The sequence below is a fragment of the Microcaecilia unicolor genome, chromosome 3 (assembly GCF_901765095.1).
Source record: "Microcaecilia unicolor chromosome 3, aMicUni1.1, whole genome shotgun sequence".
In the NCBI taxonomy this organism is placed as follows: domain Eukaryota; kingdom Metazoa; phylum Chordata; class Amphibia; order Gymnophiona; family Siphonopidae; genus Microcaecilia; species Microcaecilia unicolor.
This window is the reverse complement of record NC_044033.1, coordinates 392,717,371-392,732,511: the sequence shown is the minus strand read 5'-3', so window position 1 is coordinate 392,732,511 and position 15,141 is coordinate 392,717,371. Positions and strand designations below refer to the sequence as shown.

Sequence of the window (15,141 nt, the reverse complement as noted above, 5' to 3'; positions counted from 1 at the left end):
TTTTTGATATGCTGTAATATTGTACTGATGGTCCCATGTTCTCATGACGGGCAGGAAGGCACTCGTGCATGTGCGGTGGGGATGCTGCACTTACTCAAAAAAAAAAAAGCTGTTTTTAGCTGTTTAAGCTCTGCACTGTGCAACGTAAATGATGTCACCCACATTTGAGAATGAATGGCCTGCTGTCCTCAGAGAATACCTGCTACAGGTAAGTATGTTTGCTTTTTGACTGTGTATTTTATATTGTTTCTCACTTAGAGCATTTTTATAAAGCTGCGGAACGGATGTAGGTTTTCTTGGAGATTCTAAGTTAGACACAGGAAATCCTACTTGTTCTCTCATCTTCTGGTATGTTGCTGTTGCTTCTCCTGGCTGCTCTGTGTGTAACAAATGAGCCAGTTGTGCTGTGTGCGGTATTCTGCTTGCTCTTAGCTCCCATCAGATACCTTTCAAGCTTTGACTTTCTTGATTATGAAGAGAAACCCCACAAAAACCCACAGACATTATTCATATACTTTTAGAAAGTCAGCATCTTTGGATATGTGCATTTGTATTGTTAGTTTTCGGTATTGTGGCCAGGGGCATAGCCAGACCTCGCAGTGGGGGGGGGCACATTTTGGTCTGTTGTCCCCTTCCCCGCCACCTCGCTGCCCTGCTGCTCCCCACCCACTGCCGCAGCAAATACCTTGGCTGGCGGCGGTCCCCAACCCCCACCAGCTGAAGCTTTGCCTAGTGCCGGTCTCCAGCACCATTGTATTGCCTGCCCTGCTCTGACTTCCCATCATGTCCTGGACGCTCCTTTTAGTGAAACTGAGCAATTTCACTAAAAGGAGCGTGCAGGACGTGAGAGGAAGACAGAGCAGGGCAGGCAACACAGTGGCGCCGGAGACTGGCACTGGACAAGGCTTCAGCTGTCGGTTGGGGGCCCCTGCCAACAAAACCGGGGGCCCAGAGAAAATTGGGGGGCCCAGGCCCCCATGGCCCGATATAGCTACGCCACTGATTGTGACTGGTTCATATCAAATATTTTGGGGGAAGTAAACATTCCCTAGCAGAGTTCTCAGAGATCCAGTTAATGTTTGGAAGCCTTCTGAGTGTGTTTAATAATGTGTAGATAAGGATGGTGGAGGGTTTTCTTTAGTCTGTTTCTACACTGGTGGTAGGTACATCTTTAATTAGTTATGTCCACACAGTTCTATATTCTCATGTTTTAGATTTCCTTCGACAACAGAATTTGATCATAGGGGCTCTGTGGGTATTTTTTCGTTTTTTTCTTTTCTATTTTTATTGCCTATATTTGTTGACACTTATTTTAAGCAGCAAAACATGAAACATTACCTGCATTTGTTTGGCAAAGCCATGCAACACTTTGATATGGTCTTTGTCCTTCAACCTTAATCACTCATAGGAGAATGTAACCCTTTAACTTAAATCCTTTTTATTCCAAGCAAGATTTGTTGACATTTTTAAATGCTACTGAATGTAACTGGATGATACAAACTATCTAGTCTTTCATCTGATTGGTTGCTGGTTCTTTTTTTTGTACACCTGCAATAAAGCTAAAAAATTAAGCCTGTGTTGTAGCTGACTGTGGCTATCTCATTGCTGCCTTTTTGAAACCGCATCTGTCCACTGTCAGAATGTCTTGTAGGTCAAGCTGTGCCTGAGTGCAGTGCAGTGTCATATAGGAGACCTGTATTTTAAGACTCCTGGTTGGCAGAGCCAGTGGGATGCAGGTGTATCACCTAGATGTTAGAGAATGTATTGCTGTCGTAACAGTGGATGTCCTGGGTAATCTTTTCAACCTTTGGCTAGTGAGGTTGCCTTCATAGTTGTCTGGGGGGGAGGGGGCTAAGAGAAGGAATAAGAAGATTGGAGCTAAAATAGATTGGCATTCAGTAACTAGTGTTTGCCTCACGTTAAAGGCATCATTGCTGATAGATCATCAATCAGTGATTGAGCCCCAGGCTTGCTTTAATTTTTTTCATGGCCCCTGACACCCCATAAAAGAAATGTCAGTGAGTTTCTTAGTGTGCATTATTTAAGATTTTATCTTGTTTGCTTTTTTTTTTTTTTTACAGCGAGGGGCGATGCTGAGTGAGCCTGCCATCCAGGTACGCAGGAAAGGAAAGGGAAAACAGATTTGGTCTTTGGAGAAGCTGGAAAACCGACTGGTGGATATGAGAGACCTTTACCAGGAGTGGAAGAACTGCGAGGAGGACAATCCAGTATGTAACTTTGAAAAATCCACAAGACTATATCAGATCAGATAAGACATGAATCTAGATTAATTGGCGCTGAGAGGTGCCTCTTACAGTATTCTCGGAAGTATAGGCATACGACCTTTGAAGCTGAGGGTTTCCAACAGCCTGCCCTTGATAGACTTGAGTTCTTGTAATATATGAGGCAGGAATGGTGTACAGGCAAGAATGCAACCTAGGACTGAAAAATCAAAAGCAATTTAAGTTTCTGTATCTTTACATTAAGCTGAAAAGGGAGCAATTACCATAAAAATCAAACTTTCCTTTATGGTAAGATGCATCTCATAGTACACGTGTATTATAAATCATAGATGTGCCTCGAAGTTTATGTGCAAGCTAACATTTAAGCAACTTGATTGAATTTTCTTGTTCATTTTCTCAGCATCTGCAGCTACATAGCTGGCTGGTGCTTAGTTCTTGAACATGGAGAGGCTTCCATGCAGGGTTTCTTTTCTTTAGCTGGTAAGAGATTGGAATGTTTCCGAATATCTTACAGCAATGGATGGACTTGGTATTGAACAGATCATTGATAATTATTAGGAAGTCATTAGTTTAAAATGTGTTTGTACAAGAAGGAAAGAACCTAATTTTAGATCATCTTTTATTCAACAGAGCAGTTGTTTTTTTAAACTCCTTTTCCTGCTACTGAAAAAGGTCAGAAATTCACAAGCAGTGAGCCAAGATGAGAGGTTAGGAGAGTTTCAGAAGGTCCCTATTTTTTCCTCTCTTGCCACTTTTACCTTTTATTTATGGGGGAAAGCAAGAAAATCATGTAGAACAAATTCTTCCCAACTGCAGTTCAACACCCTTTGCAGCATGCCTCAGAGCTTTTTGAGGCTGGATTCTCAGCAGTTCTGGGTATGACACTGGTTCCATGTGTGAAGGAGCAGTGATCTGGTTGGTCATTGAAACATCTCTGAGTTTGAATGGCCTCATTCCGCCCATACCTCTCACAAATCTTGTCCTACAGGGGATGCAAGCCCCTGCATGTGGTGGAAATAATGCTAGGAGGATGAAACCTTAGCAGCTACTTCGGGGAAAATTGAGGAGTTACAGAGGAATTGTTTAGACTGAAGAAGCCACTGGCTCTGGCTCCCCTAATGGGGAGGCTTCAAGGATCTACGGAACACCTCGAGAAGATGGTATTGGAGCCAAATATTTTTTAAAGCAAACACTGATTGTTAAACCTCCCACCATAACTCTTGATGACATTAGGAACTGTTGGCCAGCATGAAGAAACTATTTTCCTTTATGGCTGTATTAACCTTAGATATTAAAGTACAGTGCCAGGTGCAAAATGTGAGGACTCAGATAAATAGAATTGATAAATTGGAGCAGACTGTCACAGATCCACTTGTAAAGGTAAGATTGTTCATCATAGGCTGGAAAATTTTGAGAATGTTATTAAATCTCTCAGTTTGAAAGTGTTGAACTTTCCAATGTTTGATTTCTCATCCCCCGAGGGCATTTATGAAAGAGGTATTGAAAATACTGGAGGGAAGGAAAGGGTTGCTTCCTCTTGAGAGAATTTTTAAATCTGCCAATTGGTGTGAGGTTGGGATGTGGTGGATTGGATAGGAGTGGAAAGAGAACTTTGTCTAAATATTTTGGATATGTTGGATTCATAGAGTCAGAAGGAGGGGGGCATAGGACCACTCTTGTTTTATCTTTGTCTTTCTACAAGATAAAGATGCAGTCCTAAGACTGCACTTTAGGAATTTTTTGACTATATTTCTGGATCAGAGGGTTTTAGATTTTTCTTTATCTGTCTGGGAGACATAGAATAGAAGAAAAATATTTCTGGCAAAGTGCTCTGAGGCTTTGCCAGTTTTCTTGTAAGTGTATTATGGTATGAAGGTGTGAAATGTCTTTTTGAACCCTCCCAGTTTTATCTTTTGTGTGTGTGATATGTGAATGGTCAGAAGGTGAAGGGATCCTAATTGTTATCTCTGACAATTATAGTTTTCTTCTTTTCTGTTAGTCCTTTCACTCACTTTGTGGACATGAAGTGCCACAGGGATCTGTACTAGGACCGGTGCTATTTAACATATTTATAAATGATCTGGGAATTGGGACAACAAGCGAGGTGATTTTTGCAGATGACACAAAACTATTCAAAGTTGTCAAAATACATGCAGACTGTGAAAAATGCAGGAAGACCTTAGAAAACCAGATGACTGGGCATCCAAATGGCAGATGAAATTTAATGTGGACAAATGCAAAGTGATGCACATTGGGAAGAATAATCCGTATCATAATTACCTAATGCTAGGGTCCAACTTAGGAGTCAGCACTCAAGAAAAAGATCTAAGTGTCATTGTAGACAATATGCTAAAATCTTCTTCTGTCCAGTGTGCAGCAGCGGCCAAAAAAAATCAGGATGCTATGAATTATTAGGAAAGGAATACTAAATAAGACCAAGAATATTATGATGCCTCTATATTGCTCTATGGTGCAACCTCACCTTGAGTATTGTGTTCATTTCTGGTCATCGTATCTCAAAAAAGATATAGCAGAATTAGAAAAGGTTCAAAGACGAGTGACCAAAATAATAAAGAGAATGGAACTCCTTCCATATGAGGGGAGGCTAAAGAGATTAGGGCTCTTCAGCTTGGAAAAGAGACAGCTGAGCGTGGATATGATTGAGGTCTATAAAATCCTGAGTGGTGTAGAACGGGTAAAAGTGAATTGATTTTTCACGCTTTCAAAAAGTACATAACCAGGGGGCACTCAATGAAATTACATGGAAATACTTTTAAAACAAATAGAAGGAAATATTTTTCACTCAAAGGATAGTTAAGCTCTGGAACTCATTGCCGGAGGATGTGGAAACAGCGATTAGCATATCTGGGTTTAAAAAAGGTTTGGACAAGTTCCTAGAGGAAAAGTCCATAGTCTGTTGAGACAGACATGGGGAAGTAACTGCTTGCCCTGGAATTGGTAGCATGGAATGTTGCTACTAATTGGGTTTCTTCCAGGTACTTGTGACCTGGATTGGCCACTGTTGGAAGAAGGATACTGGGCTAGATGGACCCATTGGTCTGACCCAGTTTGGCTATTCTTATGTTCTTTAGATTAATTCTTTATACTATGAACCACATCTGTATGGCCTAAACAAAATCTTCTGCCACATCTATGCTCGTCTTGAAGCTTTGAACTCTGTACAGATCAAAGCTAATCATTCTTCAGATTTACACCACCAGTACTTCTCAAAAAGGGTATTAAGCCGTTTATATTGCTGCTCCCCAAAACCTCTTCAGCCGGCAGCACTAGAGATACCTTTTTCCTTGTTTTTTAGTTTTAAGAGTGAAGAAATTCAACACAAAGACTTCCATGACTTTAATGCACTTGGGTCTCAAATCCAATGTGCTTAGCCAGTGGCGTCGCGAGGGCAGCTGACACCCGGGGCGGGTCGCCGCTGCGCACCCCCCCCCTCCGGGTGCAGCGCGACGCACCCTCCCCCCTCCGTAGCGCAACACCCCCCCCCCCCCCCCCCCCCCCGCGAGAACATACCTGGAAGGCGGTGAGGGGCGGCTGGGCGGGCCAATCCGCCGAGAGCACGCCGCTGGGGGGGTGTCGGCACCTCGCTGGTTCCTTGCTCTCTCTGCCCCGGAACAGGAAGTAACCTGTTCTGGGGCCGAGAGAGCAAGGAACCAGCGAGGCGCCGACACCCCCCAGCGGCGTGCACTCGGGGCGGACCCCCCCACCGCCCCCCCCCCCTTCCTACACCACTGTACTTAGCACCCAGAAAGCACAAAGCAAAGGCAGCTTCTGTATTACTAATACTGGAAGGCTAAATGAACTCGGGCAAAAGGTGGACCGCAGCTAATTACTAGGAATGTGCATTTGTTAGCATGCCTTAAAAAATGTAACGTGTGCAATACTGGTTTAACTGAGTCTTGTGAATTATAGTAAATTTCTTCCATGTGCATTCTTACCAATTATCTAAAAATGAATCAACAAGCGCTACAATTTCTTAACCTAGTATCCATGTATCCTAGCTCTAATTAGAAAAAGGGGCAGATTTCTTACTGAACTTCTTACCATTATGTCCCAGGGCCTTCATCATCACCTCCATCTGTGCATATTCGTAGCCAACAATCTCACTGGACACCTCACTGGAGTTGGCCTGATCTGCATCTTGCTGCTGGTTCTCAAGTTGCTCTCATGATCCTCTTCTTCCTGCTCATATTTCTTTTTCGGTAAATTGATTCTGTAGCAAGGGATTTAAAAGGTGCTAACTGATAGTGCTTTCAAAAGAACAGCTATGTGCTGATTTACTTATTTCTGAACAAGTCACAAAGCCACCCTTTCTGATGAAAGAGACTGCAATTGTATATTCAGTCAGTATGGATATTCTGATACAAGCTGAGACTTAATGTAAACATCAGTAATTGAATGACGATGTATTCTTGCCTTTGAACGCTCTCTCCTTTTTCAAAAACTAAATACTAGTAGCAGAATTCTTGCTGATAGGTTTTTCAAATCTTCTTTGATAAAAATAAGTAGCCCTTTATTTCTTTCCACCAGGACTGCTCCATGTTGCTTTGTTTGCCTTTTCTAGTGCAGGATTTTTAGTTCTTGATGACCACAGTTAGTCCTTTTGGCAGCCCTCTGCCTAGTTTTTATCCTTTTTCTGTTCACCAAAGGGAAAAGTGAAAGCAAACAGACTTCTAGGTGATTTCACACACTTGGGTATTGGTGTACTGCAAGACACATAATAGCACAATGACATAGATTCTGCTTTATGACATCAGAAAGACAGTCATAGTAGCTTCTATCTTGAATTAGAATGTTAGAGCTTTTAAAAATGCTTACCCTTTAATTGCATTTAATTAAATACAATAAATGGGATAATCAAGCCCCAGTTTACACAGAATCAACATATCACACCTTGTCATTGTTTCTACTGTAGAAAATCATAGTGAGAAAGCAGGGATCAGGTCAGCACTACAGTGGGCTGTTCTGTTTTGAGGACATTTAGGGTTTGGTTATCCTTTGAACTCAAATGTTTTGTATAAATAGAAATCATCTTATGCCCTTCATTTTTTCATATTTGCCTTTAAGGTAACAAGGTCATATTTCAAGCGTGCAGATCCATTCTATGATGAGCAGGAGAACCACAGCCTCATAGGTGTGGCCAACGTTTTTCTGGAATCCCTTTTCTATGATGTTAAACTGCAGTATGCTGTCCCAATCATCAACCAGAAAGGAGAGGTCAGTGATGGTTTCCACAGATGTAAAAAGTGGTTTTAGAAGGGTTAGGTGTCGTTTACACATGTAAAAAGCTAATTTACACATACAAATGGGCATACGATCAGCATTTGGTATCTCTTCCTAATGCATATTTTCACTTGGACTACTTTGGTTTTTTTTTTTTAAAGAATGTTTGTCTTGTGAGTCTGATGTGAATTATGTTTATGAATGCAAATTGTTCTTCGCTCAGGACCGTAGATGTGTGGGCTACAGATTTTTTAAATAAAATAAATAAAAGTACACATGTAAGCTGCAATTTTAGAAAATCACCAAACCATGTATACCTGTCTAAAGCATAGATCCGAAGGGGGCATGTTCTGGGCAGGCCTTAAAATTATATATGCACACTTATTTTGTAAGAGAAATGCACACATGCTTCAACAAATTTCCCCATCTGAATTTATATCTTTTCACAGTTAAACATAACTAGTTTTTATGTGTGTGTGGGGGAATCATGCCTCACTTTTTGATTTTTAAAACTGCCTCAGTGAGCCAACAGGTTGGGAGCTTAATTGGCTCCTCTTGAACATGCAGTTTTACAAAGTCTGCTACTTACATGTGTGTGCTGACACAATATAGTAGAAAGCAAAATCCACCACTTACATGGACAAAGCCCCAAGTGAGGCTTCTCCTTTTTTTGAACTTTTTTTTGTACTGTTCCCATTGTATGTGCTGCTAAATGCATGTGTGTTTCCTGTGGCCTCTTCTGTGTTGTACAAAAGGCTCTGACAACTTATACAAAATAGGTTTTAAACTGGGCTAAACCTTTACAGTATAGACATAAAGGTTAATAAACATAAAACAAAAAAATATATAAAGCAATAACTTTTTCTTGAGCTAACTTAATATATTTATTACCTTATATTTATTTTGTTTTGTCTTTATTAGCCTTTATTTCTCTATTTTACAAGTAGACTAACATGGCAATCACGCTACTTTATCCATTCCAGTAGTATTGTTCTATTCTAGCGAATATGTAATTCCACACCCAAATTTGTTTTTGCTGTTCTAGTGAATCACGCTACTTTATCCATTCAAAATAATTTATTTTGTGTTCCTATTGGTCCTAGCACCAGGATTTACAGGGTCTGGAAGGAGTATTTTATTTTTTTATTTATTTTGGCATTTATAGCCCACATTTTCCAACTAGCTTTGTTTCAATGTGGCTCACAAACATATTAGAGTATTAAATTTGGTGAGGTGATCTGTGTCACTAGTATAGAGTTGCACAACCTCTGACTTGGGAATTGTGTGAATTCCAGATGAAAATATTCTTTTAATTCACACAGATTTGCTTTTGTTTAATTGAAACTTAAAAGTGGGTAAAGGTTTTATGCTTGTTTAACTGACATCTTTGTGTTGATTGTAGATCTCAGGGCGTCTGCATATAGAGGTGTTGCGAGTGAGTGGGGACATTGTGGAGAGGATCGCTGGAGGTGACGAGGCACCAGATGGTAGTAGTGAGACTGAAGTGCAAGAGAACAGATTAATCTGTATGGTAGGTTATCTGTATGTTCTTAAAAAGTTCAGGGAGAATGTGAAGACACAGGCACGTGGGGATAGTGAAAGAACTACTACTACTACTATTTAGCATTTCTATAGCGCTACAAAGCATACGCAGCGCTGCACAAACATAGAAGAAAGAACAGTAGACACTTGCCTTGTCTAGGCACTAGCAATGAATATCCAGTTCTCGAGCAGACCCTAAAGTTACGCGGATGATGGGCAGTATTCAGTAAGGCAAAAGAATGAGTCTTCCAACACTTGCGATGATTAGTAGATTCTCAAAGATGCAGTGTATTGGTAAGCAAAAAGGACCCAACACTGGACCATGTTTCGGCTTGAAAGAGCCAGCTTCAGGGGTCTGTAAGCAATACATAAATATACCAAATAACAAACAGCATAAGAATATACAGTGGGGGAAATAAGTATTTGATCCCTTGCTGATTTTGTAAGTTTGCCCACTGACAAAGACATGAGCAGCCCATAATTGAAGGGTAGGTTATTGGTAACAGTGAGAGATAGCACATCACAAATTAAATCCGGAAAATCACATTGTGGAAAGTATATGAATTTATTTGCATTCTGCAGAGGGAAATAAGTATTTAATCCCTCTGGCAAACAAGACCTAATACTTGGTGGCAAAACCCTTGTTGGCAAGCACAGCGGTCAGACGTCTTCTGTAGTTGATGATGAGGTTTGCACACATGTCAGGAGGAATTTTGGTCCACTCCTCTTTGCAGATCATCTCTAAATCATTAAGAGTTCTGGGCTGTCGCTTGGCAAGTCGCAGCTTCAGCTCCCTCCATAAGTTTTCAATGGGATTAAGGTCTGGTGACTGGCTAGGCCACTCCATGACCCTAATGTGCTTCTTCCTGAGCCACTCCTTTGTTGCCTTGGCTGTATGTTTTGGGTCATTGTCGTGCTGGAAGACCCAGCCACGACCCATTTTTAAGGCCCTGGCGGAGGGAAGGAGGTTGTCACTCAGAATTGTACGGTACATGGCCCCATCCATTCTCCCATTGATGCGGTGAAGTAGTCCTGTGCCCTTAGCAGAGAAACACCCCCAAAACATAACATTTCCACCTCCATGCTTGACAGTGGGGACGGTGTTCTTTGGGTCATAGGCAGCATTTCTCTTCCTCCAAACACGGCGAGTTGAGTTCATGCCAAAGAGCTCAATTTTTGTCTCATCTGACCACAGCACCTTCTCCCAATCACTCTCGGCATCATCCAGGTGTTCACTGGCAAACTTCAGACGGGCCGTCACATGTGCCTTCCGGAGCAGGGGGACCTTGCGGGCACTGCAGGATTGCAATCCGTTATGTCGTAATGTGTTACCAATGGTTTTCGTGGTGACAGTGGTCCCAGCTGCCTTGAGATCATTGACAAGTTCCCCCCTTGTAGTTGTAGGCTGATTTCTAACCTTCCTCATGATCAAGGATACCCCACGAGGTGAGATTTTGCGTGGAGCCCCAGATCTTTGTCGATTGACAGTCATTTTGTACTTCTTCCATTTTCTTACTATGGCACCAACAGTTGTCTCCTTCTTGCCCAGCGTCTTACTGATGGTTTTGTAGCCCATTCCAGCCTTGTGCAGGTGTATGATCTTGTCCCTGACATCCTTAGACAGCTCCTTGCTCTTGGCCATTTTGTAGAGGTTAGAGTCTGACTGATTCACTGAGTCTGTGGACAGGTGTCTTTCATACAGGTGACCATTGCCGACAGCTGTCTGTCATGCAGGTAACGAGTTGATTTGGAGCATCTACCTGGTCTGTAGGGGCCAGATCTCTTACTGGTTGGTGGGGGATCAAATACTTATTTCCCTCTGCAGAATGCAAATAAATTCATATACTTTCCACAATGTGATTTTCCGGATTTAATTTGTGATGTGCTATCTCTCACTGTTACCAATAACCTACCCTTCAATTATGGGCTGCTCATGTCTTTGTCAGTGGGCAAACTTACAAAATCAGCAAGGGATCAAATACTTATTTCCCCCACTGTAATTGTATAAAATAATTGGAATCATAAACCCATAAGTAAGTGTGAGTAAAATCATGGTGCAAATTTAAATGTATAAAATAATTAGAATCATAAAAACATAAATAGAAGTGAATAAAATCATTGCACAAATTAAATAAACTCATTTATGTTAATTTGCTTTCATGAGTTTTTCATTTGTGTTGGGTCTATTTTGCTTATGAATATACTAATTGCAAGTGTTGGAAGACTCATTCTTTTGTCTTTCTGTTAGACTGACTTTACAGACTCCATAAGGCTTCTCTTGTTCCTCCACTGGTGGTCTTTTTTCTGATGGCCAGTATTCAGTGCCAGCACCCGCATACCTAACTGGACAAAGATAAGACTACACAAAAAGTAACCCTACCTGTTTGGTTAGATATGAGGTCTCTGGCACTGAATATTGTAGATGCCCACTTAACTTTGGCTCTGCTGTGACACCATTGCTGGACCACCCTGCACTAACTAGAGAGTGTTGTGGTGGGCACACTGGATTTTCAGTGGCATGGCAGTAAAATCAAGGAACGGTATGCTCAGTGTGATTTAAGCAGTCAAGAGCCTATCCTGCCCACTTAAACCGTGCAGAATATTGACCCCTATGATAGACTAGCCGTTGAGCCTATTAAAACGGGCTATTGGGTCGCCGCTGCCCCCCCCCCCCCCCCCCCCCCCGAGTCACCGACGCCGGCCCGTCTCTTTGCTATTCAACTTACATCTCCGGAGCAGGCAGATCAGCTGAGCTCCCGTCGGCCTTCCTTCTCTGCCTGTGTCCCGCCCTCGTGTGATGTAACGTCAGCGAGGGCGGGACACAGGCAGGGAAGGAAGTCCAAGGGCAGCTCAGCTGATCTGCCTGCTCCGGAGATGAAAGTTGAATAGCGAAGAGACGGGCCGGGTGGCGGCAGTGGCGACCTCGACTGTTTCCTCCCCTTCGCGCAGTTTCCCTCTCTGTCCCGCCCCCCCCCCCCCCCCCCCCCCGTCATCACGTATTGACGTGGGGGCGGGACAGAGAGGGAAGTCTACTGCGCATTTGCGAGTGAGTACGGTCACTCGCCGTTTATATGTTTGATACTATCATAAGTGTCTACATGGTGGGGTACCCAGGTCCTGACACTGGCCCTACCAAAATATTCCTCTTACACATTGTCTCACCACCACTGTGGTCTGGCGTCTGTCTCTCTCTCTCTCTCTCTCTCTCCCAACCCCTTCCCCCCCGATCCTCTGAACTTGCCTTTGCCCAGCAGCAGCAGCGTTAAAAACATGCTGTCTCTAGCCAAACCAGTGCCTTCCCTCTGCCTGCTCTGATGTAGCTTCCTGTTTCCAGTGGGGGAGGACATGGCAGAAGGAAGCCAAAGACCATACAGAGACAATGTCTTTAGCACTGCTACTGCCATCCACAAAGACAAATTTAAGAGTCCACCTGGGGGTGGAAAGAGAGAAGAAGGGATGCCAGGATCTGTGAGGGAAGTAGAAAGAGGTAGAGGTGTAAAGGAGGGAGGGAAGAGAGAGAGACACTTGTTGGATTCCAGGGGAGAAGAGCAGGTAGGGAAAGAGGGGAAGGGATGTTGGGCCAGTTGTGGAGGGACAAAATGGAAGAAGAGATGGAGAAATACTGGTCCCAGTGGGGAGCAAGGAAAAAGAGGGAAGAATTTGGACATAAAAGGGTGCAGCTTGGCAGAGGGTGAGGGGTATGGAAACGGGGAAAACGCAGATGGTGTGGGTGGCAGTAGGAACCTGATGCTAGGGTTTGGAGAAAGGAGGCTTAGAGGTAACCCACAGACTTGGGATAGGGTTTGGAGAAGTGATCTAATACAGCCTGGTAGAAGGGGACAGGGAGTTGGGGGCAGAGCTTACCCCCCCCCCCCCAAAAAAAAAAAAGGCATTCTGCTGTCCCTGGATACTATGTAGTTTGCAGATTAATTTTTAAAAAGGGGTCAAAATGCGAGCCTGCATCCTCGATTCTATTTAACATCAGCAGAAAATGACTTTTGGGGGCATACAGATGATGTTACATATGTAGGGTTGCCAAACAACCAAAAGGAAAGTCCAAATCTCCCGTAAAATCAAACACAAACCACAAAAAATGGCGTAAGATGAACCAAAACAGACCAGAAGAACCATAAGGAGTAAGAGCATATGTATAGGGTTACCATATGTAGGGTTACCATATGTCCGTTTTTACCCGGACGTGCCCTCTTTTTGAGGACATGGACGGGCATCCAGGCGGGTTTTGCCAGCCTGCCCGTTTGTCCGGATTTGCGGATGAATGGGCAGACTGGCACGTGGACAGACAGGTGGGCGTCAGGGTGTTCTATCCTCCCCTCTCCTCCTTTACCTTAATGTGGTGCCCTTGTGGTGTAGTGACCTCTTCCGGGCAGGAAAGAACCCCCTCTTTCCTGCCCCGCACATCTGCAGACTGTCTTGCTCTTGGTGCTACTTCAAATGGCTGCTGAGAGTTCAAGTGGCAGCCTCGCGAGACTTCTGCAGAAGTCTTGCAAGGTCACTGCTTGAACTCGCGGCAGCCATTTTGAATCAGCACTGGGAGCAAGAGAGGTCTGCAGCCACACCGAGCAGGAAGGAAGGGGCTCTTTCCTGCCCCAAAGAGGCCACTAGACCACCAGGACACACAGTAAGGTACAGGAGGGGAGGGGTAGTGAATGGAGTCATGTGGGTGGAGGGAGGCTGGAAAATTGGGGAAGGGGATAAACATGGGAGGAGAGAGAGTGAATCTGGCTTTCTTTGGGGGGGGGGGGGGGGGGGCAAAGTGACAGGGGAGGAGGTGGGGCAAGTGTACTCTTTTTTTTTTTCCTTAGGACAAATATGGTAACACTATACATATGCATTTGGTATTTAGTAGCTTTGGTTGAAAGCTAAGAGCTACCGTGTTTCCCCGAAAATAGGACATCTGCCGAAAGTAAGAACTAGTAGAGGTTTTACTGCAATTAGCCAATATAAGGCCTCCCCTAAAAATAAGACCTAGCAAGGCCACCGAGAGCCAGACAAGGCCGCACCCGCGCCCCTCCCCCCCACACGAGGTCGTCGCCCCCCCACCCGAGGTCGTCGGCCCCCCCTCCACCCGCCCTCCGTCGCTCCAAAAACTAACCTCCTTTCACTTTCGCAAGTTCGCAGCAAGCACAAGCAGGAGCAGTAGCAGGGCAGACCTCTCCTTCCTTCTGGTGTTCCGCCCTCGCCTGACATTACGTTACGTCAGGCGAGGGCGGAACACAGAAGGAAAGAGAGGTCTGCCCTGCTACTGCTGCTGCTTGTGCTTGCTGTGAACTTGCGAAAGTGAAAGGAGGTTAGTTTCTGGAGCGACGGAGGGCGGGTAGAGGGGGGCCCGGCGACCTTGGGTGGGGGGGTGACGACGGAGGGCGGGTGGAGGGGGGCCCAGCAACCTCGGGTGGGGGGGGGGGGGGCGACCGATGTTTCCCCGAAATATAAGACCTAGCGGGTCTTGGGGAGCAAAAAATAATATAAGACAGTGTCTTATTTTCGGGGAAACACGGTAGCAGATAAATGCAAAGTCCCCAAATTAACACTGAGTAGTTTAGTGTGCATAAATGGAATAAACTAAGAACCATTTTTAATTCACATTTTTCAAACAAAAGGTAAAAACTGAGGACCTGATGTACAAAGCTTACCGTGTTTGCAACGTTTGCTTTAGATCGGTTGTAGCCGGTCTAAAGCAAATGTTATTTAGCGTCTAATGCACATAGGGGTTCATTGTGTCTTTAACCCTTCACTGTAGTAGCCACCTATAATCCAATGCAAATGTATTACAATGAGCTCATTAGTATTAAAATGAGAATTCTGTGTGATGCACAGAAAGGATCTCCTACCTTTTAGCATGCAGAATTTCCCAGCAGATCTGGAGCTGTCACTAGGTGGCCCAGTCTTTCTACCTACCCTTTTCCCTTGGGGGTTTCTTTCTCTTGCCCTTGCTGGAGAGACTCCCAGATTTCCCTGTGCATTGGATTCTAGGGAGAAAAGACACCCTCACACAAGCCTCGGGAAAAGTGTGTAATTCACCATACATAGCAGCAGCAGCACAAACAGGCTGCTCTTCATTTCTGTCTGGGTCCTGGGATCCTAGAGTCACAAGGAA

The 15,141-nt window shown here is 44.0% G+C and overlaps 1 protein-coding gene across 1 annotated transcript in view; it reads left to right on the top strand.

The window, feature by feature from the left end:
* Positions 1 to 15,141, top strand: part of KIF13B (kinesin family member 13B) — a 427,996-nt gene that overhangs the window by 273,189 nt on the left and 139,666 nt on the right. Inside the window, exons 19-21 of the mRNA XM_030198710.1 lie at positions 2,082 to 2,228; positions 7,329 to 7,478; positions 8,887 to 9,015. Coding sequence (XP_030054570.1) covers positions 2,082 to 2,228; positions 7,329 to 7,478; positions 8,887 to 9,015 — 426 coding nt within the window. The remainder of the gene's footprint in view (positions 1 to 2,081; positions 2,229 to 7,328; positions 7,479 to 8,886; positions 9,016 to 15,141) is intronic.